Below are 26,872 nucleotides of genomic sequence, written 5' to 3'. Positions count from 1 at the left end.
TACAGCCTAGTTAGCTAGGTCTGGCATGTCCTAATCACTGTCACATTTTGCTTTCTCATTGGGTTAGAATTCAGTATGGTTTGAGGAAGGAGTTCCTGATTTTTTTTCTTTTAAAGGAAAAATCAGTATTGAAATTGACATTCCATGTTTCTTTTTTTTTTTTTTCCCCACCTCCTTCTCTTGTACAGCCAGACCCACTGTCTGTCACTAAATACCCTAAAAATATACAGTGTATCTGGCCTGCAGTTCAGCTGTTCAGCAGCATCAGCCTTTGAAAGAAGCAATACTTCAAAAATCAGTCGAGGTGGAAGTTGAATCTCTAAGATGTCTGAGAGTGGGATAGTGGACTAGAGGCAAGGCAGTGGTTTGTTATGCAGCAGCAATCTCAGAATGTATGTGTCTGTTATTAGCTCATGGCAAATACCAGCACAGCTCCATGCTTGATGGACCCACAATGCCTTTGGTAGACTTAAACTGCTGTGTCTGTTCTGCTGTGTTGGGAAGCAGCTTTACTTTCCCCAAACTTGCAGATTTCTCATGGCTAATATTTCATGGTTGTTTGAAACCTGTTTGAGTACTCATTTTTTTTTTTTTCTTTTTTTAAATCTGCATGCAGTGTCAGGAGCTATGCAATGAGTTAGTTGTTCCAGCTTGGAAGTCTCTAGGAGAGCTTTTTCAAATACTCTTTCCTTACAGAGTATGTGGTACGTGGTATTTTTACTATTAAACTGCTCTTAAAAGTCTCAGGTGTGTAGGAGTACTGTTCTGAAACTTGGTATGCCTCCCAGGGATAGAGTTAATATTTCAAGAGAAATGTCTTTACTGGGAGCTGCTTCTACTCAGATTCTTTTGATGAAGTCAAGTGCAGAAGTAGGGAAAACCATTTTGACTTCTCTGGAATTGAGGTGTTTGAGCAACTTCTGCTTAGTTACTAGCCTGAGTATATGTAACCAGAAATGAAATAATTAAAGATTACTACATATGCTTTAGCGTGCCAGTGAAGTGTTTAATCAAAAGTACCTGAAATGAGAGTGAGCTGTGCAAGCATTTGAATTAGAGAAAGTGCTGTCCTTCAAACTCAAGGGCACTTTGGTGTGTGTTGTGCTCCTGTTTGTGCTGCCCAGCCCTGGCAGGTGGCTTGCTACTATGAAGTGACAGTCTTCTAATGTTGTTCAGCCTGTGCTACCTGTCTCTGGCACAGATTAACAAACACATAATGTGTTGAAGTTGTGAAGCTTGGTGTACTGCACGGGAGCTGATCTGACACGAGAGGGAGCATTCAGGGTGGTAAAGGGGCTGGCATAATCCAAACAGGGACAAAGCAGCTCAGGTCCAGCCACACAGCAGTGAATCTGGTTCGTTAGGAACTCTGCAGGGCAGGGTTTCTTGGTGTGTAGGCATAGCACTGTCCTTGGAGGGAATGGGAGGAGAATTTGGGTGTGAGTATGCTTAGTGCACCTGAATGCTGGGATAAGGCCAGCTGATTCTGTGAGCTGGCAAGACAGAAAAGCTGGCTATGGGTAGATTATGTTAGAGAAACTGACTGTACAGAGCTGAGTCCTCTCAAAGGACTCTATACTTTCTGACTATTCAGCCGCAAGAAAAATGTGGCTTACACGCAGACACATGCACTTTAAAGGAAATGAGCTGAAAACCCTGAGCTTTATCATGTCAAGAAGCCTAGCAAAATCAGCCAGAGCAGATTTAAGTTCAATAATTTAAGCAGCAGTCTTCCTTGTGCAGGGACCATGGTAGTAAAGATGGCTTTAAAAGAGGATGGGCCAGTGAAACTGAGCTGGGACTTAATGTATCTTGTATCTCTGCCACCCTTTTCTCGTATTCTCTTTCATCCTTTGCCTCCAAAGCTTACTGCCTGTCACTGTGTTTAATTTTTGTCCTAGAACATCTGGGACATTGCTTTTATTTGCTTGTAACTGAGCTGTGTGGTGTGTGGTGATATGGGCCACCAAATCCGTAGCACTTACTCAAACAGCAGAAATGAGAGGGAGTGTAAAACTTGTTTTGAACAAGGTAGAGAAAAAAAGGACAGTAAAGGCAGCAGAATGTTGGACATCTCTGTATGCCTTCTTTCTAATTTGACAGCGTATGTAGGTAACCAGAAGAACTATACCAGCAACCTGTGGCTCACAGTGTTCATTACTGTTTAGATGGTATTTATTTAAAGGTGATGGGGCCTAAACTGAGTTAACCTATAGTTACTGGGTGAGTGCTTGACGTAGTTATTTTTTAGTAGTGATCCTGGATATGGCTTCTCTTTACTGCCTGACAGTTCCTGGCCCAATGCTTCTACTGCCTGGTGCTAAGATTTCTGACATTTGAAAATTGGGCTTAGCCGATAAAGTTTTGTGAAACGTGTTTTGACCTCTGCTGTGTTGAAGATTAATTACTGCATCAATGCTGCCATCTACGGATCTTTAGCTAGCATAGCAACAGATCTTTGGAAGAGCAGAAAATGGATATAATGGCATCATTCCTTTATACACCTTCATTTCCAATTGTGCAGGAAAACTGATTATGAAGAGTGAAAACCACTTGGACTCTCCTATGGATGGGAGGTACCATATGGCATGGCAGCTTTGATCATTTGTAAGGTTGTAGAACTGACAATTCTATTGTTGCTCAAGGAGTTGCATTTCATATGGGTCTCTCCTTGTGTTTCTTTTTGAAAAATAAGATACAATTTTGAGAATGAGTTGTAAGTAAAGACTTCCTTACTGTGTATAGTTTCAATTTATCCTGAGAAAATGAAGAACTAGAAGACACCTAGTGGGGGAAAGAGGAAAAGGACTGCAGGCAACATTGACCATTCTTCTGGCTTTATGATATAATACAAGGATAAAATCTAAAATAAAACACTAAGCAAACCTGTGTTTTAAAAGCTACTTACCTCCCAGTGTTGTTGTTTTATTTGTCTCATATGGCTCTATCAAAATAAGACACAACATCAACAATTTTCTCACCACTTCTGAAGAAGTGGGTGTTTGTGTTCTAAAAGTTTTATGATTGAATTATTTCATGAAAATAAGCAATGCCTTCTTTCCTATGTGGGAATAGGGGACCTCCTTTTTACCTTAATAGTTGACCCTTGAGAGTTATTTTCAGTCTACGTGGGGATGATCAACCCTAAGAAAATTAGGTTTTCTTTCTGCCTTTATTGGCAGCTTGTGTTTTTTGCCCTTCTCTTCCTCCTTCAGGAAGTAGGAAGACCTTGTTTGTTCCTCGTGTTCAGCCATAGTAAAGGAAGACAGGGATGTGGAAGTCCCTTTGGAATTTAAAAGGAAATCCTGCATCTAATTGTAGATGTCTGTACCAAACAATTCTGTACAAATGAGTTTTGGCTATTGTTTCCAAATTGGGTTGCTGTTGGCAGTGCCCCATGTTACTTGATCTGAAGAAAAACAATCTGTAACTACATCCTAGAAGCATCATTTGTCTCCTGTCTGTAGAATTTCTGCTATGAGCATAGATTCTACAACATTTTTATTGTAAGGATCTGATGTCCTTTCATATAATGGATAAAATGTTCCCTCTCCATCATGGAATGAACTGCCTCCATTCCAGTGATGCTCTACCTCTCTTCCTTCTCCTCATATATGTAGGGTAGTTAACTATTTGATTGGGGTAGAGGAAAAAGGAAGAAAAATGGATGGGTAATTCTTTGAAGCAGTTGGAGATGTTACTAATGTGAGGAGGTACTGTTTCTGTCATGTCTTTTTGCAAAATAAAGAGTGTACGGTTGCTGTGCTAGGCCAAAGAGAAGGAGGGTAATGGAGTAACTTCACAAAGGAGGTCTTGCAGTGACTGATGCTTTAAAGAAACTCCTCTTGATTTACAAAAGTAATGGACAGAAGTTGATTCAGTAAATTCAGTGGTTTTCTGAGTAGGCAGTGATTGAAACTTTAAAAAGCAAGTATGCATGAGACAGAAGACAGTGCGTATAGTTAGAAAAAAACTTAACATGGTTGCTTCAGTAAAGAGTTAAGAAACTAGAACGGCTCTTTTTCAGAGTTAAAGGACTATTCAGAATAGCAAATTTCTTTGGTTGACCTTCTTTTAAAATTTCCTCTTTGCTTTTATTTTATGCTTACCGAATACTCTCATTTTGTTTAGTCATCGCTTTGCTTCAGACACCTTGGTCTGTAGCTGTGAAAAAGGGTTATATGGTGGTCTTAATGGGGAAGTATTTTTGCAAAGAAATCACTTCTCTGCTACAGCTTTCTATTTTGTTTCTGTTTTGTCATGAACAAGCTAAACAATTTCCTCCGAACAATTTGGGCCTCAGAATACTTACAGAGCCCTCTTTGGAAAAAGAAGAGTTGCAGCCGTGAATCAAAAGGAGAATGGTGTCTTGAAAAAAAAAAGATTGTGGGAAGCATTTTAATTTTTCAAGTATTATGAAGTAAACCAAACTGTATGAATAAGATGAACATTAAACCCTCTTTTTACTAGTCTTTAGCCTTTGAAGACATGCTGTGGTGTCCATTACAATATGCTAATTATAATGAGGTAAGTTATGGCTAGAAATCTTTTTATTATTATTTACTGAAAATTCAGAAGTACTTTAAAAATGGCTCAGTGAAAAAACAGTGAATTATATTTACTGTAGAAGAAGACCAAGGGGTAGCCAATTACTAGACTTCTACAGAATTGCACTCAAAATCTTGAACAGCAGATACGAGCCGCGTTTTGGTAGTTAGTTCCAACTTACTGTTTCTACCATGAAAATAGGTCGTAATAAATGAGTCAAAAATACCTTAGGTACTTTGCATCCTGGGTCATCATAAATTGCCATCCTTTGGCTCTGTTCTGTCCAAGCTTTATGTGAAACACAGGTCCTAATAAAAGATCATCATTTAGTGCTTTAATCAGCAGGGAGCGGGGAGTGAAGACTCTCTGCAACCCATCACATAATGAAGAGTGCCCTTGAGTTGCTTAAGTGTGGACTGGGTGATGTGCTACATATGTGGGAGCATAAGGGTGGAGAGAAGCAGGGTTTCTGTGAGAGAATGTGGAAACTTATAGCACAGTGAAGGGTCAGATGTCAGAAGCTCGTAGGAAAAGCTGAAGCTGTTATTTGCATGTGGTGCCCACCTCCCCCCAGCACAAACAGTTATCACATAGCCAAACTTGTCCATCCAAATGGTTCTGTGTGGCTGATACTGTACTGTGCCTCTCTTTGCCCTTCCTTAACAGCAGAAACATGAAATAGGTGAAGTTCTAGGAGCTGCAAGTTCATGTAGGAAGTGCTCACTTTGTGAAGAAAGTATTTCTCGGATGAAGTAGGAATGGCTATGAAACTAATGGTGTTCAAAACCAACTGAAATCATAACTATTTGAATTTAGGCTCACAGCATAACAGGTTCCTGGATGACTACTGATCAAGTGTATCAACTCTATCAAGGCAAGAAGTTGGCGGAATGAAAATGTATTTATTCAATGCTGAGTAAAAGCCATCCCCATTACAAATTGGACCATTCTCAGTATAAGGTTCTACTTCTGAGGTTATGTGTGTCTCAAGGGCCTCTTGAAGTAAGCACCCATCTTAAATGAAGTTGCCCATTTGCTTGGTTCTGTAGAGTGTCTCGCAAATGGCAGCTTACCAGATAAAGTGTCAAGATCCTTAACAACTGCTAGGAAGCTCTTTACTGTTTAGATTCTTGAAGACTGTAAAAGGATCAGCTGACCCTCATAGAAACGAGTTTGATTGTTTCCAGGCTATACCTGTCCAGGCTTAGAAGGCACTTCATCTAGGCTGGGATGTATGCCCCCATGTCCCTCTGGACTTGTGGAGTAGCTTCAGTGAGACGCTTGGCAGTATGCCCATCCATGGTGCTTTGCTCACTGCTCACCTTGCATGTAGGCATAGTTTGAGAGTGTAAAGTGGTGGTAAGACATGCACCCACAGGATTATAGCCTTTTGTCTTCAAGCGTTACCGATTTTGTAGTCACAGATTTCTATTACCTGAGCCAGGAACCTTCTCTAATACCTTTGGAGGGAGAGAGAGACCTTCAGTTTCCTTGTCTGTGTACCAGACATACAGTAGCTTTGGACTGTGTGGGCTTTGTCCATCAAGGTTCAACTTACCCAAACAGTGACAGCCGACAGTACCGTGGTGTATTATGCAGACATGAAGAGTGACACATCACTCTCTTGCTTTGGTTAGGGATGTTAGTCATTTGGTGGAACTTTACGTATTGGCATATTACTGAATGGGATTTTGAGTGCTTAAGTCAGGTGTGTCATGAGCAGGAAACCTGAGATGATTTCCGAGAGCTATTTTCAAAAATGTTTTCCTCTATTCCGGAGCCAGTCAGACATGAGGCCACCTCTTCCAGTTTTCTGTCGATACGAAGAGTTTGGTCAGGATGCAGATGGATTAGTTGTGATGGCACCACTCCATCTGAGAGGCAGCTTTCATTCAAGACTATCTCAACTAACAATGCAGGCATCCCACATCTGGTTCTTAGCTTTTTTGTCATTGTGTTCCAAACTGGGCATAGCTTTTAGGACTGGTAAAGTACATCCAGTAAAACCTGGTAAGAAACCCAGTCGAGGAGAAACATCAGTTGAGAAGAAACACTTACTCTCTTGCAGTTCTTAAGTGAACCCATTTTCTCTGTGGTGTGAGACAAAATACCTTTCTGTGTTTTAAAACTTTGTTCATTTTGTTAATGTGTTTGCTTGTGTGTACACTTAAGAAAATAAGTGGTGGGGGGGGATACTCAGCAATGAATTGTGTTTTTTTTGTGGAGAGCTTTTCTGACCCTTGTTACTGTGAGTTTTATCAGTAGCTTGACGAGACAGCCAGTTTTGTTTGTTTGTTTTCCCTTCAGTTAATGATCATTTTGCACAGTGGGATATTATTAATATCCTTTTTTGGTTAATTTGGTGTTGTCTTTCCTCACAGTATGGCTCTGAGCCAGTGGTCACCAGCTTTTTTCAGCTTTCGATGAAGATAGTATTTTGATAGCTGTGTGTTCTTCCAGAAGTGTGTAAGATTCAGGTCCATGTGGGTGAAACATCTTGTTCTAACATCTTGTGCTTTCCCTCTTCTCTTTTTAGGATTCTCCTCAGAATTCATCCCAGATTCCTACATCCCTTGTCAGAAAATCAGCCTGCTGGTGTTTCTTCTGATCTCCCATATTTCTAGAACTGGGGCATCTCTGTACCTCTTGTACATCAAACACACTTTCTTTTTTTTACATTTATAAAGGTCATTCAGTAATGTTTCTTTTTTCTTCAGTGCAGTAGCTGTCTCTGTACAGACTGGCAGGGTGAACAGCAGGCTGTGAAGCAAGGGAGCTGGGTGCAAAGGCATAAGCCCTATTGTCCACAGTGGGATCATTAAGGACTGTTTCCATTGCAGAAATAAACCCTGGAGTTTTATTTACACCTTAGTGAAAGTGGTGCTTTGGCTACAGGACTGAGACAGCTTTTGCAGTAGCTGTTGTGCAGTCCCATCTCTTACCCTGAGCACTGTGTTCATTCTTCCGAGTAACTTCTTTGGGCTGCAGTTGAGAGAGGCGTTTGCATTAATCCCAGTGAATGTTCATACAAATATTCATTCAAAGGAAAAGAAGGACTGTGTACTTATAACTGGAGCTTGGGAGGTGCCATCTATATGCATATTTCCATCATCTTGTTCTTAACCCCTTATTTGTGTTGTGAGATGGGCAGATGGAAGAGACAGGGTGTGCTTTGCTCCTTCCACACAATGTTCAATCAACAAGGGGAGTAGACAGTCCACTTTACCAGTACTCTTAAACTAAAAGTCTGCCCTTAAGTGCTTACATGATGCACTTCCAGACTGTTATAATTTATCCGATCTCCAAAAGATCTTAGGTCAAATATGTGCATGAGTAAACTAAAATAAAATAATACCTGCTTAATATAGTAGTGATTGTGGAAAAAAAATTAAGAGTAAGGGAACAGGATCGGAAAATGAGAGCTAGTGTATTGAGATTCTTGGAATTAAGCATAGAATGCTTTGGGTTGGAAGGGCCCTTAAAGCTCATCTAGTTCCAATCCCCTGCCATGGGCAGGGATACCTTCCACTAGTCCGGGTTTCTCAAAGACCCATCCAACCTGGCCTTGAGCACAGCCAGGGATGGGGCAGGCACAACTTCTCTGGGCAACCTGTTCTTGTACCTCACCACCATCACAGTAAAAAACTTCTTCCTAATGTCTAACCTAAATCTAGATCTTGAGGGAACTATGAAGATCTTAATATGTGGGGCAGGAGAGATGGCATAATGGTAGATAAAAAAAATACTCTTAAATGCAAAGTGACACTTGATCAGTGTAAGGAGCTTGAGGCACCTGTAATCTGAACTGAGGGCTCTGACGTGTTCTGCTGATGGAAAGAGCTATGCTAGTTGAAAACATAGACGTGGCTTCCCCAGCTGTATTCTCCACTACTCTATCACAGCCTTCCATAAAGGGCAACAAGAATAAACATGTGGCTTTGTTTCACCTGCTGAAGGTGCGATTTTATAGTAGGGCTGAGCCAATTCAAGCACAGGCTGCTGTTTGCAGACCAAGTGTTTGGCCCCAGCCTGTACTTTCCTATCTACCACTTGCAGTGCAGGTCATCTGACTTCCTACAGGCAGTGGTTATAGCGAGATAAAATAATATTTAAAACATGTATACATATGTATATATTTTTGCAGGAATCACTTCCCACTGGCTTAAGTTTCTAAATCTGCTCACTTCTGGGTGGATGGATGCCAACACCAGAGTGAGGAAAGCAATGGGAACATACAGCTGGAAGGGACTTTCTTCTTTCATCCCTCTGTACCACAGGATTCACAGTTCATTGCTTCAGCCCAGGTTTGGGTGCTTGAGGTTAAAACATGCTTTCTGTAGAGTTGGTAGCCTTTGCTAGAGGAAGGGGGCAGATGGGGCAGGAGACCATAAGCTCTGACCTGGGGTTGTCCAGTTTTATCACACCAAGCCCTGATTTTAGTAACTGTAAGAACAGTCACAAGCTCTGCCCTGTATACAAGGCTGTGCCATCTGAGACATCAGACTATAATAACAAAAGGATAATGAGCTATTTCTTAACTGGTATCACGATTTGCTGAGGATTTTGAGGGTGTTTTTGAAATAGGACAATGCTGTATTTTCACAATAATTTGGATACTTACCTCTGCATTGCAGTTGGGATGTGAAGTCTATCTGCGGTCACTGACCAAATCAAGACTCTCGGTCAATACACTTTCTTATCTCTTTAATACAGCTGCAGTCCAAGAACTGTTGCATATAACAATTCACATGAATGAAACAATACACTGTACATATACTTAAGATTGAATGTGCATTTATTACCCAGAGTAATTATGTATTGATTGTGCATACATTGATTAATTATACTATTGATTAGATAATGCATACATTGATTAATTAAACTATTTATTAGATATGCCTTGCTTAAGTATCATTCAGTATCTAGACTACAGAGGCACACATTAGTGGTTTCTGAATCACTATTCACAGAGTAGTCATCCATCACTGGCTACTACAGTAGGTAAACATCATTATTGATAAGGTTACTTATGCAGCTGCATTTTGGTTCAAAGTACTCCTGATTTTATGATTTCTTATTGATAAAAGAAGTATTGCTTGTCTAAGCAAAGGTCACATAACTAAGGTAAAATTTTCTTTATAGTTCTCGAGTGCTCTGCAGTTCATGTGTCTTCCTGGTATGCCCTGACATTCTTCCCCTCCCACTTGGCCACAGCTGTCATCCACCTGTGTGTGGAAGAGCCCTGTTGTGAGCAGTCAAGTTATATTGTCAGGTTATATAGAGTAAATTGTGTTTCTTACTTCCTTAGACCTCTCAAATTGGATGAAAGTATGAAAAGAGAGTAGCAAAACCTTCTTCCACCAATGTGTCTGTGGTCAGTGAGGTACACGTGTTTCCTGTTTCTGGTGGTGACTAGAAAGTGGCACCCTGTGAAAGAGCATTAGAATCAGATTTCTGGGAAGTAATTCAGAATTCAAGCTCCATCTTTATACAATGCTAATCATAGCTATTTTGACAGAAGATGTAATAAGGGTTTGCTCAGTCTTAGAAGAGCCAATTAAAGAGAAATACTACTTTTTTTCCCATTTTTTCCTCTTTTTTTTCCTTTTTTTTAAAATTTCCCTTTTTCTTTTTTTTTTTTCCTAGAGCTTTTGCTCTAGCTTGTGAGTTAAGAGTTAAAGAGGAAAGATCCTTCGTTTAGTGAAATTAATACAATACAATCTGTTAAGTCACTAATTTCAGATGACTTGATTGTTTGTATTTTTTTTCTCTCCACAGAACTGAAATGTTTTCTTCCAGGTCACACATTTTATACTGGCATACAGTGTGTTATCTTCTTGCAGCCTCTTTACAGGTGTCCTGTCTGATCATTTGTGTCAGTTTTTGTTTGGAGTAAAGCAACTAGGAGAGATCATGAGATTGTATTAAATTTTGGGGACATGGATGTGAAGCTTTGCTCTCTAGCCTTCTTTTAGCATCAGTAACATTACTACGTACCTGTCCTAGCAGCTAGCCCTGACACATTTAAAATAGTTGGTTTGCCTCCATCTGGGTGAATGAAGGACTAAGGTTCTGATGGGTTTTTGGGATGTTTTGAATAACTGGCATTGTGAAGTCCCTGTATTTATTTTTTGAAGAGCAAAAAAAGAGAATTGCCCCAGAGTTGCTTTTATAGTCTGGTAACTTGTCAGGATTCTTCAGCTGTTTCTTTTTGTCAAAAATGCCTCACACATGCAGCTGGCAAGGGTGCTTCATCTCTTCCTGTCCAATGGGGGACAATAATCTAACTTTATTACTTCTAGACAGAATTGCTGTAACTTTCCACACTTAGAGGCTGTGATATTAAGGTTTCATCAAGTTCTTAGCCCCTTCATACCAGCAGCTGCTGATAAAACACTATCTGGCTGCTTTGGAGGCTAGTAAGTTGAGAATAATCAGTTTTCAGCATCGCTATATTTAAAGTAGGCTGCCTCGGAGAGTCTTCTGTTAACTGACCACAACTTCCCTCGAAAATTACATGCCACAGGAAGGATGAAATTGCTAAGCCTAGCTTATTAGAGAGAGGAACACAGCTCTGGTGGTGCATGGTATAAGACAGTGTATACTTTTCTGGAGGGGCTAGGATAACCACAAATGTTGCTGCCTTCAGAACAGGTGCAAAACTTGCTTTTTTAGTTTAGCCCTTTGCACAACATATGTCACAACTGAGGAAAAGAAAAGAGGAAGAGGATAAACTCATATTTTTGCAGTGAGGAAAAATGAATTCAGCTTTTTGGAAAGAAATACAGGCTGTGTCTTGACCTTTCTTTATTTTAGGAGGATGCTAATGACAGCATTTTGATAAAGGCTTAAATAGAGGAATACACTAGAAGATTTTGAAGTTACATAATTTGCTAACTTTCCTGCAAGGCCAGTGAGTTTCATGTTGCATCTTGTCTAACAAGTTTTGACCAAATCTGTTAATTGTAGAAGGATGCAGATTGAAAGGAGCCTCTGGAGATCGTGTTGTCCAACCCTGGTAGTGCCAATTCAGTCAGGGCTGTGTCCAGTCAAGTTTTAAGTATCACTAAGGGTAGAGATTTCGTAGGCTTTCTGTGCAACCTTGCTGATGTCTGACTAAGCTCATGATGAAAAAGTGCTTCCTGATGTTTAATTGTTCCTTGCTGCAACTTGTGCCTGTTACTGGGTGCTGCCATCTTTTCTGTATGCCTCCCCAGTGGGCAGTTGGAGACAGCAGTAACAACTCCTCAGTTTTCCCTCTACAAGCTGAACCATCTCACCTCTCTCAGCCTCTCCTCCTGTAATCCTGTCATCATATTTGGTGGTCCTCTGCTGAACTCGTTCCAGTGTGTCAGTATCTTTCTTATACTGGGAAGCCCAAAGCTGGGTACAGGACTCCAGGTATGATATCACAAATAGAGGGGAAAGATTGCTTCCCTCAGCGTTCTTTTGAACGTGGTCCTGTATATGTTTGGCCATGAGGTCGCACTGACTCCTATCTAACTTGTTGTCCACCAGGAACCTGGATTTTTTTGCCAACCTGCTTTCAAACCAGGTGGTAACTAGCCTGTGGGGTTGCGTGGGGTTATTCAATCTTCAATGCAGGACTTTGCATTTGGCTTGCTGAACTTCATGATGTTCCTGTGAGCTCATTTTTCAAGCCCACTGAGAACCTGTTCTTCTTTAATGCATCTGAGTGAGGTAATGCAAATTTGGCAGTCATGGGGCAAGATCCTACTTTTGAGACTTAGCTGTATGCTCCTATGGTAGGAAGAGGAGATCAGTATGCTGTTGATCTCCCTGTGTATAGAGATGACTTGTTCTGCTCTGCAGCCCAGCTCGATCACAGTTGGATTTCCATTCTTTGTACTTGCATTCTTTCCTTCCTCCATCATTTGGATAAAGTGGTGAACAGCTTTGATCTGATTGTTCATAGGAAAAAAGACTAGATGACTTGAAGGGGATTTAACACAGGTGTGTAAAATCATGAGTGATGTGGACAGATTAAATAGGCAGTTGCTGTGTTCACTCATTTCTGGTACAAGAAACAGGGGGCTTCAAATGAAACTAGCAGGTGTCACAAGCTAAAGAAAATGGCTGCAGACACCATGAGTAGTTAGTCTGTGGAACTTCTTACTGCAGGGTGTTACAAGCACAGACGTTTAATTTGAGTTCAAAAAGGGACCACATGGGCTGATGGAAGACAAATTGGTTGAGAACTGTAATGTTCAGACATGAGACATCTGCCTCAGGAAGTCTGAAGTTAGACATTGCAGGAAGCCAAGAGAGTATTCTGAGGGGAAAAAAATTGAGGAAATATGTATGACCATTTACTACACAAGCAGCAATTCTCCTGTTTTAATTCAGAAAAGGATTGCAGCTTGCCTGAGGTGGTTTTGTTCCAGAGCCTTAGCTTGCAACTTGGCCAAGAATGTATTAGGAAATAATTCACTCCAATTTATTTGATATTTTTCTAGTGATTCTTTACGTCCATTGACTTTGTGCTGTGCCAGCACAGTGGGATACTGCTAAGATACAAACCTTAGTTTTTCTTAAGTTCTTCCCCTGTTCTGTACTACAGACCATGGGCATAGAAGGGACAGAGTACATTGCTGCTTTTCAGTTTCTCCCAAAACTGGTCATGTAAGGCAAAGCTTCTCTTTCTGTTCAGCTGCACCCTATTTATTTTTCTTATGTTGCAGGCTGTCTGATTTTTTCCTTGGAGTCTATTCATTCCCTGCATACCTGAAAACTTCTGAATTTCAGAACAACATTAGTCTTTAATGCAACACCTGTTTTAAAAATACAGACCCCTAATGCTAATGATCTTGCTGGTTTAAGAGGATGGAAGGATGGTTTAAGTCATTAACTGCCTCCAGGAATCCTGTTATTTGTGGTAGCATGTTACCGCTTTCAGGTAGGCTTTGATATCTTTAAGCCCAAGGTGGCTGAAGGAACACATCTGAGTCCTTAGTTTTGCATTTGCATCAAAAGAAAACGTGAAGGCAGTAAATCATCATTTTTATTTCTATGTGCTCTGTCACATTCCCTACCGGATATGTCAGCAGTGGACACGTAGTCTAGTTGGAGTCTTCTTAGCATCTGCCCTAGCCCTACACTCTGAACTTTGGAGTGAAGATATTCTATTGTTTCATCACAAGCACAGCTTTTTAAGATCCTGACTGGATTTCACCTTCCAAATAGAGATCCAGTTTCTCCAAAGAACTTCAGTCGGATCCTTGTAATGATCAAGCCATTTGAAGCTGCTGCTACTTGTCAGCTGCTTTATTTATATGTGAAAAGAGTCAAGTGAGCTGCAGATCTGTATGAGCATTTCCCAGCCTTTCACTTAGAAGGGGGCATTTCCTAGAATGCATCAAAAGCTTTTACCAAAGCAAAAGCTTATTTTCTTCTGCAAAGCTAATACTGATTCAGGCACATGTTGCATGGCATGGCATGCTTATGTCTTTCAAGGCAGACACATCTATTATATATATTCAGTGGTGGAGAGGAAAAGAGATACCAGGTATGTGTATACTATCCGCCTTATTCATGCCTGTGCAGCAGGAGGAGAGAGACCTGGTGTGTGCCATTACAGATAACTGCCATTGTAAAACTATTCCAACAAACAAACAGTACTGGGGGGAGAGTGTCAGAAGGATAAATGGAATGGGCATCTGGAAGTAAACCGGACGTTTGAGAACAGCTTTTAAGTTTTCAGCGTTACTGCTCTTCCTTGCTCCAGCAGAGCAGCTTGTTACCATCTCTCTGCTGATGGCCACCAGCCCCGCTGCACAGCTGGGAGAAGAACACAGGACAGGTGCTATCTAAACAGCTTCAGTGCAGTGTCCTAGGCCAGCTGAAACCACCACTGCTACTTTGGGCAGTTTCAGATAAGCACACAGTAAAAGAGTCTCCTCATTGATACGAGTGTGCATGAGCTGTCAGCCTGTGCTGACAAGTAGTGAGGGGAAGCAGTAGCATCAGCTGCCACAGCTATAAATTGTCACTGTCTGTCTGTGGCTTCAGGACACTTGTCAGGAGCTTATCTTAGCCTTTAAAACTTTTATTTTATTGGCTTCTTCAGCATTTGAGAAATACTAAGATAAAGAGGGAAAAAAATAGCCTTTCTCAAACCTAACTGGACCAACACTCTAAAGCTTATTAGAGCAGAGCAGTGTTTTGATGTAAAGTTAGACGTTCGAGAATGTTGATGTGATTTAGAAAGAATGTCTAAGTTTAAAAATAACAGAATTGCTAATCTGAGAAAATGGGGAGAAAGATTTTCAATACAGATCTTCACTTTGTTTCCTCTTGGAAGAGAATAGATATCTTCATTATGTGGTGCTGTAATATGTATGTAGAAAAGTCTTCTTGCCTTTCAGGTTTTGTAATCACAGTTAGAGGAAACACATACCAAAACTTTAAAAAAACCCAGACATTAGTAAAATAAAATGAACCTGTACTGTTGTGATGTTAATAATACACGTATTTTTATTTTTATAGCTTCTAGGTATTAATGAATGGTCTATCTTTGGCTTTATCAGGTTATGATTTGCTTAGTCTGATAGGAACAAATTCTTAAATAATATTTAAAAATAGTTTATTAAAAAAGCTGGCAAGAACAGAACTGATATAGCATACAGAATTAACTCCTGTTAAAAATCGTTTACCTGTAGCTGCATAGTGTCTTTTTTAACTCGAAACTGAATTTTGACAAAGTGGCATGAAATATAGGGTCTTTTGCATTTTCTTTCCCATAAGAAAGTAATTGTTAATTGAATGTTTCCTTACTGCTGTTCAGATATGACCCTTCCATGTTTGCAGGTAGGCGGAGGTCAACATGTGAGGAAGGAAGGAGTCACAAAGATGACAAATGTAACTATGTTTGTTTGACTTCCAGTATAGCCTTGATGCCAGAGAGATACAGCTGCAATAAATAACATTTATTCTGACATCTGGCAGAGCTTTTACCAGTAATTACCAGGCACTCTTTAATTTTCCTTTTCCATCACAACCTCATGGCGCAATTACCAAGTTGTGTTGGCAGGTGAAGGCATATTAAATAAAGATAGAAATCAAAAGAAAAGACAGAGGGCCAGCAATAATGTAGGGAAGGAAACGGAGACGTGACGGAAGGGCACGATAGCAGGAACCCAGGGCTTGCATCCTGGATACTCAATTGGTATTGAGGCTATTTCAGCAGGATATGTTTAAGTCATTTGGTGTCTTTCTTGGCCCAATTTCAGTGTGCCCAAAGGGATCCCAGATATGCTGTATGAAAGCGTGATGAGAAAGCTTGTTCTTTCCCAGCTGGTCCCTGCTGTTCTCATTTATTGAGAGGTGACCATCTCACATCATCAGAATTAACACATTCATTTACTTTTTGTTGGCTTCAACTGAACATTTCTGTTTCTAAAGAGTTTGTCTTGTGTCCATGTCTGACTTGAGTAGAAGTTCTGAAGAACCCTTTATCACTGCTCTTTTAACTGAAACAGCAGTTTTCATAGTACAGTCTCTTGCCTCAACTTATCTTTTGTGATTATAAATAACTTATATACAACCAGAGTAGAGACTTTTTATAATACATACTAAAAGAAATGTTCTCCTTAAGGAAAAGGAATAAAAAGATAATACACCTTGCAAAGATGAGTGATTTAACATATGGGAGATATTCAGTGTTGGAGAAAACCAAGCAGCTCATTAATTTTTCATGTATTACATCTGACAATGTTATCTATGTGAATTGTCCAGTAAGACAGTGCTCCAGATACGAGAAGATCAGTGTCACCTCCAACTTAAGCATTTGTGATAGTCAGACATACACAGAAATCGGCCATTTTATCTCAAAGTTTGGTTTCCGTTGGTTATGTGACTTGGGTAACAAAACCACTGCTGTAAGTGGAGCTCAGGTAGAGCTCTTGCAATTTTCAGGTGATCTGGTTGTAGTCAGTCTGAATTGTAAGCTATTTGTGTTTAAACCATCCTCAGACACCCAAACTGTGAATTGAGTCTTTGCTTGAGTTAGTAACATCCAGACATACATATGTGCAGTATGGAATTTGAACATTCACAGGAGTGCATATTTCCTGGAAAAAATAAGATCAGTCAAAATGATACAGCTAGGAAATTATAATGCTGAGTTTCCCTGCTGTCCTGTGACAGTTCTTTCCCAGTCCAGCGTCACTCCTTGATTTCCTGACATCCTGAGAAACAGAATCTTACTTAAGATGCTGTACAGGGAGCACTAACAGTTTTTACAGTGGGTTTTACCCTATTTTTTTTCAGCTTGCTCCGCTGCAGTACAGGCTTTATTTTTCTGGTAGCTTTCCATTGGAAGATTTTGCAAGTACCATCATTTGTGTTTCTCCCATGTCACGTGAGCTTTCTTCGTGGTGTGACCTGACAGCACTTGAAATTGATACACTGACTTGCCGTCTCAGTATTTTCAGTACAGTTCTCTTGTATCCTTTGCATGCAAAGAAATAGATGAAAGGATCTAGGCAGCAGTTAAAATTCATCAGAAACACGGTATAATGGAGGGACTTCTGGAAAATTTTATTTTCAGTACACGAGGGTTCTTTCTGAAGCTTCTTAATCATGTGTTGTATGATTGCAACATGATAAGGGGTAAAGCAGATGATGAACACTATAATTACAAATATGATTGTATTGATGGCTTTTTTGTTTATCCCTGATTTTTCAGTCAGAGGATTTTCCTTGGCTGTTTGAAACAGTTTGCAGCTAATCTGAGAGTAACAGAATAGTATAATCCCCAGGGGAATAAGGTACCCTACTAAACAGGCAGCAAGAAGTATAAATGGTAGATGTGCTATTTTTTCAAAGTTTGGATATTCCATACACGTAGTCCTTTCTTTTTCTTCCTGTGACATGGGTTGTATCAGTAATGGGAAAGTTTGACTAAATACAAGAAACCAGATAAAGACACAAATGCCCTTGGCATATTTAATCCTTCTGATCTTGTATCGGAAGGGGTGGACAACAGCAAAAAACCTGTCAATGCTCAAACATGTCATAAAGTTTACACCTGCATAAGTGTTGACGTAGAACAAGAGAGCAGTTATTCGACATAATGCTTCTCCAAATGGCCAGTGAAATCCCAGGGCATAGTAGGCTATCCTTGTGGGCAAGGCAATACAGAACAGGAGATCAGAGAAGACGAGGTTTGTTGAATAGAGGGTTGTAGAGTTGATCTTCTTTCTGTTTTTAAAAATTACAGTGAGGGCAATGGCATTTCCAAGCACCCCAAGAATTAAGATGGAGCTGTAGAAGACAGACAGTAGTATCCGTGCAGTGTCTTTGTGCTCGTATAAATCACAAGTGGAATTGCTTGTCTGAGAAACTGTGAAAGTGTCCATTTCTGTAACCACTGTTGTTCCAGGAAGCTCAGTAGACCTAACATAAAAAAGGAAAAAAAGAGAAAAGGGATCATTTTGTAATAAATGTAGATAAATTTATTCTGCATAACAATGGCCAACTTCTGTTGCAAAAAGCAAGATTGGAGAAAACGGAAATGAAACTTCATTATGATGAAATACTTTTCAAGCCTTCTTCCAAAAAAAAAAAAAGTAAAGAAAAAGATGGCTCTTCTGTTTTGATCCCAATTTCTCCTCTCTTGAAAAAAAACAGACAGGAGGCACAATAATAAACTAGGGATGTAATGTTTTTGGAAAGTGAAGTTTATAGATGGTCAGGAAGGTGAGAAACTGTTAAAAGCAATCTCAGGAGAAAAAGGTGTCTGAAGAGACCATGTGATAAAGGGTCATACAAAGTTCCCAAGGGTCAGACATTCTAAATACATTTCAGTTCACTTTTAGGGATTTTTTCTTTCTAACAAATCGTACTGTCACAGTTTAACTTGTTTAGAGAAACTGATTTTTTTCAGCATTGTTATCGTATCAGCATTATAATTATTCAGCTTGTTTTATACTAGTTTTAAGGATTGGCTTTTGGAAGCTAATTCAAATATTGTTGCATAAATTCTTAAGACTAGTATTTTAGTCACTCTTCAGTGGTTCTGCAAAAGAGAGACAACCCACTGAAATATTTTACACATTGCCAATTTAGTAGATTTTAGAAATTGCTTAACCTACACAGTCGGGAGTAGCGTGGAAGAGCTGCAGAGGGTCAGTGATTTAGGGGACTTAAAAATGATCCAGCAGAATTTCAGAAATGGGAAGGACTCCATCTTGTAGGTGGTGTGTTGTTACCTGACAATTGCATAGTCTAAGTATAAACGTCAGAAAGGAGGGGGCATCTAACATTACTTCTCTAGCAGCTGTTCTGCAAAATGGTGCCTCTTTTAGGCATCATTTATGTATCAAAACAGCAGTCAGAACAAGATTGCTTCTGCTTTAATGTAGAATACTGTCTGGAGATAAAAGCTGTCGTAACCTGAGTTTTAAGTCTGTCTGGTACCTTTAACTGAAATGTCTAGGTTATTTCTGAGGATCTGCCTTTCAACACATGATACTTACGAACTGTAACAACATTGCCTGTTCTACCTTAAAATAATCTTTCTGGAAAATGCCTCTCCATTTTAAGGGGTTTAAGCTATGCATTTTAGAAAATATTAATTATCCTTTTATTTGAAAGCATTATAAGTCTAGTATCTTCTTTCATGTTTTGAGGAGGTTGTCCTGCTTATTTCTGGTTCACAATTTATGTATCTCCAGCACATGCAGTATTATAAACCAGTCTGATCAGGCTTCTGGTTAGGTTAGTAGGGCTGAATAAGGTCCTCTGTAAACAGTAAAACTGCAGATAGTGGATGTTGGGTACTAAAATACATAAATGAGTTATATTAATATAAATGAGTTATCTTACATACGTTGAAATAATAAATTAGCATCCAGAGAGTATATTAAGCCTGTGTTTGCTGTGGTTGCACAGGCAGTAGGAAAGACGGGTGATTTCTGGCTGATGTACAGTGTTCTGATTCTTAGAAACCTATAAAGGATGTACCATGTGTCGAGAGGTGGAAAAACTGCATTCAGCATTGGAAGTCAAATCTGAAGTGGGAGTTTTGTGGTTTGAATAATGGAATTAAGCTGGTAAATAGCAGGTCCAGCCCTAGTGCAGATTTAAGAATGTCTGTAATTTTAGATTAGTTATTTCTGCATCGTTCTCAGTTTCTTGGTGTTAGTGTGTTTGACAATTGGTTAATACAGTAGTTATTACCCTGAGGATAGTTCTGGTATACTTTTCTCCAGGTTTTGCTTTTCCCTTATAGAAGTGCGTGGAATGGCTCTTGCTTTACATAAGTGTAACAGACTGCTTTTTTTGCAGAAAATGGTGTGGGTTTCTGTAGGCACCTGGATAAGTCAGTGAGGTATTTTGTTTTGTTTCTCTTATTTAAATGCTTCTGACTACTTGTTCACGCTCCCAGCATGACATCTATCTTCTACTCATTTCTTCCTTGAAATTTAGGTAAAATTAAACTTAAACATATGTGAGGAAGAAATAATCCAAGATTTACTATAAACAGGTCTATTGCAGTGACTAGCTACAGCATATTAACTGCATAATTTTATTTTCATTGTAAAGTTTTAATAGTTTCGGTCCATAGATAATGTGCGTAATTGTCACAGCCATTCATAGGTCTTTCTATAAATGCTTGTAAAATGTACAATATTTATTATTGTACAAACTTGTTTAACTCTGATTCAGGGAAAATTACATAATTTCAGTGAAATATATATATTTTTTTTTTTACATCAAGAGTAGAATGTTGTAGAATGCATGTTACTATGAGTCAGATCTTTAATGTAATAAATTAACCTAGAACTTGTTGCTCAAAATAGGATATTCACCCTTGCATAAAACCATGGCTGTATTGAGAAGGAGTCTTAGGTGTGATTGAGTTTGTCTATCCAGAGTGATAGTGTGGATATACATGGGAAGCAGTTCCATGGCAGGACAAATTGGCCACAGATAAGAAGCAAGCTGGAGGACCGTAGCTCATAGGCTTTCCAGGGCAGCATGCATGTCTGCTAAGCTGTGCTCCTTGACAGGGGATGTCAGCAGGCTCTTTTGCCTGCTGTTGGAGTCAGCCCTGGATGAGAAAAGTCTTCTTTTTGATCCTCTGTTATCCCCCAAATATTTTGACTGTTAATGTAAGGAGCACATTTTATAATACCTTATTATTTTCTCTATATGTAGCTAATTTTGTGCATTTTGAGCAGTCACCGTGGTGTCTAGGTGTTACATTACCTGAATATATTTAATTTAAAACACGTCCCCCACTGAAATACTCTATCTGGTTTGGGGCCCAAACGGATAATAAAGTTGCTACCAACTCACAACCTAATGTGCATCACCCAAGCTATGGTAACTTCTTTGTATATCTGAGCTGTTACTGTTGGATGAATTTCATTGAGCTCAGCAGGTATTTCACCTTTTCTTCCCAATCTTGAGCAGGACTGGATTGAAAAAACTTCTGCCTGAAAGCGGTCTAGACTATTAAGTATGTCAAGATTATTATTTTTCTTTAACCCTATTCCTTGTGTCAGGCTACTGTTCATTTCTTGGCAGCAATCCTTAGTGATCAGCTTGTTATATAGACAGCATATGACATGTTCCGTGGAATGTTTCTGAAGAAGCAACAACAGGCCCATTTTGCCTCCTTTCTGTGGGTTTTGCATTCTTGGAAGAAAAATGGAGAATGTTACCTCCATATTGCTCCAAATCTCAGTCTAGCTGGAGTTGGGTTTAATGAGCTGTGTGCCTGAATACCTTACAAAAACATGGACATTTACTATCCCTAATCCGCATGCACCATTGAAGCTGGCCTCTAGAATCCATAACAAAATGTTTGTTTTTCTAAGTTGTTGGATTAAATAACCCTCCCCAGTGGCTTTCTGAGTTTATTAATGATGTTTTGAAATATATACTTGAAATTAATTTACCTTACCAATTTAATTATTTAGAAAACATTGCTACAGTTTTTGGCATAGAGGCAAAATTTGAAGGCATGAGGTATTTAAGATTCCTGCCTTTATTTTGTATTGTAAAGAAGGTTGTTCAGGTTTTCATGTTTCCTGAATCTGCAAATACATGATAGGACACAGGCCACTTACTCATTTAATGTGACCTCCTGGATAATCCAAGTTATGTTGTTGTTTTGTTTATTTGTGTATGGATTCTACTGACTTTTCATTTAAAGCATGTTTTCTGAAATGCTGTTTGGTCTTGAGTTGGAGAACTGAAGGGAAAGCGTATTAGCCATTTGTACTGTTTTGGTCAGTCAACCTCTCTGTTAAAAAATGTGGGTGTCTGATTTGAATTTGTTTAAAATCAATCTGCAGTTGCTGGTTTTGTTGAGCCTTTCCCCTTTATACAGTCTTGTGGGTTTGGCAATTTAAGGTGAACTTTTCAAATGTCTCACCACAAGTGCTGTGATGTCTGTTCTAACCCCACCTTAGTCCCACACACGAAATGGGGTTCCAGGTGCCTTTTCGTATCGGTGTGCCTGGAAGCTTACTCACTACCTGCTTTTTCTGCTCAGTTGATTGGTTATCAAAATAGAATAGTATGGCATTGCACTGGGAACTTGTGAAGTTAGTTCACTGTGATCCCAGAGTACCTCTCGGATTTACTGTGTCCTAGGATGTCTCCAGTCTAATGGCATGGCCATTGCTCTCTCCTTCTACCTGGGTAGACCTTGTGCCTCAGAGAGTTTAAAATTAATTTTAATGTTATGCCTGGGCTTACAACCGGTGAAGCTTGTTCTGTATTGTTCTCTCACTTGCAGTTTTGAAGTCTTAGCATTGTATCTGCTTTCTGACCACCAGTGGAAAAAAAGGTTTTCTTCATCCAATTACCTTATGAGATTTGTTACTTAGGCACCTTTTCATCTATCCTGTGTGCTTTCTTGGTGTTTCACAGCAGTAGGGGTATGAATCTGAGTCCTTTCCAACTCAAAAAATACCCACTCGGGAAAAATCACAGTACCATGTCAAGCTGCTTACAGAATCTAGCATGTCTGAAATCTGTGCAGGTGTCTTTCTAAACCAATGCCATAATCTCATCAAAGAAGGAAAATAAGTTGATTTAGGAGACTGGTTTTCTGTGAAAATGTTTGACCAGCATTATTCATTTGTTTTCATTATACTGCAGTACACAAGAACCACTGCAAAAAGTGTTTGTGGTAACTCCAGTCTGGAAGTACTACATAATCCAAAATCCTGCTTCATATTGGTGCTCATGTATGATGAGCTTTATATGTAGTATTGTAACATTACATGCATATAACTATTAACAAGCATAGACTTAGGCTATGAGCCAGCAATTGCAGTGTTGCCATTTTAGATTACACAGGTTTGGATTATGTGCAAGCAGTGATGCAAAGCTCTCTCTGTATGTTATAAATGAGTTTTCTTGTTCTCATCTCCTGCTTTTGCTGAAGGAGCACCATCTGTTTTCAGCAGAACAAGGCACACGTAGAAGGCCTTAACTGTGTTTTGTAATCTAATGTGTGATTTGTCTGTCTCTCTTCATAATTTTCATTCTTTAGAGATGAATCCTTGGTCCATCTGTCCCAGTACCTATTTTGAGAGGGATACTAATTAAATTCTTGGAAAGGCATATCAGATCATTAGAAAGATCTCTCTGACTACACAGAGTATTCTGACTACACTGACTACACTGACATACACAGAGTATGGTTTAGTCCCTTTGAGATGGACAATATTCCTTTAACAAACAGTATTGGAGAATAATGCTGTTTATATATGCATAGAATGTAAATTATTTAAAAGGAATGGTCTTTCTAATACTTTAACACTTATAGTGCATTTTGTTAATTTACTTTTTTCTTTTCAAAAGCTGTTGAATTTTTTGTTTTAAATGACAATGAGTAGGCCTGGTGACCTTAAGACCAAATCCTTGGGTCACAAGTCACAACTGATTTTGGTGAGATAGTTTCCAGGCAGGTGCTCAGGTGCTTTTACTCTTTCTTTCAAGTGTTCAAGGCCAGGTTGGATGGGGCTCGGAGCAACCTGGTCTAGTGGGAGGTGCCCCTGCCCTTGGTAGAGGGTTTGGAACTAGATTGTCTTAATGGTCAAATCCAAACCAAACCATTTGCTGAGTCTGAATCCCTTCCAACCCAAACCATTCTATGATTCTATGATTATTGGTATAGACACAAATATGTTGGAATACTAAAGGCAAATTTGTTAAGCCATGTGTCAAAGAATCCCAAGTATGCATTTCATGAGTGAAATTGTCTTAATGATGGCTGTGAATAATTATGATATTCTTTAAGTGCTTAACAGAATATGCAGATACAAACACTGTGGGATCTTCATGGCCCTGCTTTTGTCTATTGCTACAGGTTTTGCAAAGTTCTATGATGGTTATATTTGGCACTCAAGACTAATAGAAAATAGAGTAAGTGAAATGGAAGAAGTTGAGTTGAAATGCTGCATAACTGGTTAAAGAAGTTGAAGAGTTTGAAATGTGCATCTTGCTCTTATCTGTTGGATCTCTTTTTCCAGTTGTGGTGCATTTTATGAAAAGTGTGCTATCTAACATAAATCATCTCTGCCAAAGATGCATGTTAATGTGAAGAGCTGTGCTGATGCTGAGACGATTAATCTCCCTTCAGTTTACTTGCCTAAGTATACTAAATGTTAAAAGGAGGGAGCCTAAAATACAGCAAATAAACAAAATAAAAACCTGAGCCACTGCCAATTATATTTCTGCAAGTGGAAGGAGAAAGGGGTCAGGTAACAATTTACATCTTAGTACTGGAACACATGCACACCTCTTACATGTTTTTTGGTTGGCTTTTTTTCTATTTTTTTCTGGGTGATATGGAACATGTACAGGTACAGTCTTTAATTTTGGGGATTATAACTTCAGAACTGTATCATAAATTTATTATTCATCACATGTATACATAGTCTTTGGTCTTTCAAACAGAAAGGGATGAGATTTGAGCTCTTTGCCAGGTAGGTATTCAGCTCCCTTGTATCTTCAGGAGGAGCCATGAAAATGTTATTCCACACTTAAAATGTGTTCTGTGCTCAAAGGCATGCGTGCCATCTCTGTTTTTTAAGATAAATGATAGTTGTTGTCTGTTGAACCACCTATCTTGTTTTGTCAGGAGAATAGGAAAAATTGATCCTTTTCAGTTGGGAAGGGGTATAAATACCGTATCACTTGTAGTATTTCTTTAGATTTGTGGCATGAGGATCAATGGTAAGGAGAAAGATATTCGGTGATTATGATTCAGAAAAAGAATTCCTTCTAAAAAACTTTGAAAGCAGTGCATGTCAGAAGGTAAAAGGAATTGGCTCATAAAACATGGAATTCTTAAAATATTTTGTTGCAATGTTTAGACATGAGAAGAGTGACTGAGGAGTTCTTGAGCTGAAAATAAAATCTGTTTCATAGACAAAGAGGAAGCTAAGCAATAACAGAGTATGGATTTGTTTTAAGGCTCTCTCCTACTATTAAAGTATTTGCGATGTTCAGTGAATGACTTAAGAACTGCAGCACTTCCCTTAGTACTTGTACAGCAGTTATTTCTGCATAATTTAAATCTCTATTGCTAAAAGCCAGTGCAGTATCAAATGTTTCCCTGTGACCATCAAAAGGCTGTATTATAACAAAGGCCTAGAAATAACTTGTTGATGCTGTGGGTGAGCGGATCCTTTAAATTAAAATTAACTGGCAGCATGTTAATACCTGAACTTAAATATTACGGTTTTTCTTCCACAAGCTTTGTCTCTCCCCTCCAAAGAGCATTTATTCTTCCTACTACATTAAAATACTTCAGTAAAAAAATAATTGAAAATAAAAGTTAATTCTTTTCTGTACTTACATATCTGTAGCTTCTTGGATCCTCTGAGCAGCTGAGGGCATTAACAGGATGGCTTGACTGCGAAAGTTTGCCCTTGCACATTGTTTTCAAGAGTGATTACGTGAATCTCTTCAGTGGGAGGGGTAGGTTTTTTCAAGTGCTTAAAAAAAACCCCCTTGTTTGTATGCTGGTGTTGATTTGCTGCCTACAGTTTTATGGGATGTGAAAGCATCTATTTTTAATCCTTTTACAATTAGTCAGTTCAAAGAGAGTAATTGGAAACAGCCCTCCGGTCTTCTCCCTGAAGTTACACGTTACTGACTTTCATACAAGGGACTTTACCCAGAGGTTTATGGACTAAAGTCCCCAAGTGAAAATTTTGTTTACATGCTGTTTGCATTTTAAAATAACTTAAATTTAGTTTGTGGCAAAGAGCTGTAGGATCACTACACGCTTTTAAAACTGCTTCTTACTGATTAGATCTGACACAGCACAAGAAAACCTCAAAACTGAGGCATACTGAGATGCTGTGTAAAAGCAGATGTCATGTACAGCCCATGTACATTCCCAACACTTAGTATCATAATGATGAGGCTTTACAGAAATGCCCTTTGCAAATACATGAGGGAGTTGAAGAAATCTGTTGGTTTGAGAGATTAATGAGGCTGTGTGCCTTTGTAAGCTGTTTAATGCATTTTGAACAAGGATAATACTACACATGAAAGCTAAATACATTAAAAATAAAAGCTTTTTAAACACAAATCTTGTTCCCATAAAATCATCTTGATAAGAACGGTAAGCTAGGGCATAAGGAAGGGATGGGATATCAAACTGTGAAGTAACCTGTTGTTACTTGAAATAACCTTGTTTCTGAGTAAAGGACATAGATCTAAGAGTTAAAATATGTGTCAGTTAAGAGGGTTTTGGAGATCAGCGATAGAGGGGAAAATCCTGTCACTTGCTGTTAGAGGCTGTGGTTGAGAGTTACCTGGGATTTTCCCCAAAACCTCATACTGATAGTTCATAACTGCAAAGGACTTTATCTTTGAAGTGACCTCATTTAGTGGCCTGATTTTAAAGAACCAGCAAGTAGGCACGATGGTGTTATTTTTGGCATGTCCAACCCATGCAGACGGTGGAATGCCTCTTTGGAAACATTAGGGTTGTGCTCACGGCACAAGTGTTTGCTGATATTGTAGTGTTGGAGGTGTGCAGGGATACAGTCTTGACTAATGTGTCCATCTCATCAGAAAGCCTAAATGCAAATCTAATGACAAAGCTAAAGTTTACTAAATGTACCTTGTCTTATGGAAAATGATTTTGCTATACAGAATGAAGTAGAGCCTTGTGAGCTCCTCTTGTGCCTACTTGGAGCATTTGCTTGGCCCTATACACTGATTTTTATTGTGCTGAGCTCCCAGGGCAGACATGGCTTGAGTCCCTTAGATGGCAGGGATCTGAAGGGCTCAATCTAGGGATTTCAGCTCCTCAGTTTTT

The 26,872-nt window shown here is 39.2% G+C and overlaps 2 protein-coding genes across 2 annotated transcripts in view; one reads left to right on the top strand and one right to left on the bottom strand.

Moving 5' to 3' along the window:
• Positions 1 to 26,872, top strand: part of UBAC2 (UBA domain containing 2) — a 67,755-nt gene that overhangs the window by 21,433 nt on the left and 19,450 nt on the right. The window lies entirely within an intron of this gene.
• Positions 15,017 to 25,525, bottom strand: GPR183 (G protein-coupled receptor 183). Its single transcript, XM_061361051.1, has 2 exons — positions 25,397 to 25,525; positions 15,017 to 17,964 (listed from the first exon to the last, which is right to left on the bottom strand). Exons 1-2 carry the CDS (start codon positions 25,435 to 25,437, stop codon positions 16,860 to 16,862), a joined length of 1,146 nt encoding a protein of 381 aa, XP_061217035.1. The 5' UTR covers positions 25,438 to 25,525; the 3' UTR covers positions 15,017 to 16,859.

Source organism: Neopsephotus bourkii, unplaced genomic scaffold (genome assembly GCF_033783945.1).
Source record: "Neopsephotus bourkii isolate Nb327-2 ecotype Australia unplaced genomic scaffold, CSIRO-AGI_Nbou_v1 NB_1052, whole genome shotgun sequence".
In the NCBI taxonomy this organism is placed as follows: domain Eukaryota; kingdom Metazoa; phylum Chordata; class Aves; order Psittaciformes; family Psittacidae; genus Neopsephotus; species Neopsephotus bourkii.
Note: the sequence above shows the minus strand (reverse complement) of the source record. Positions and strands in the feature narration are given on the sequence as shown.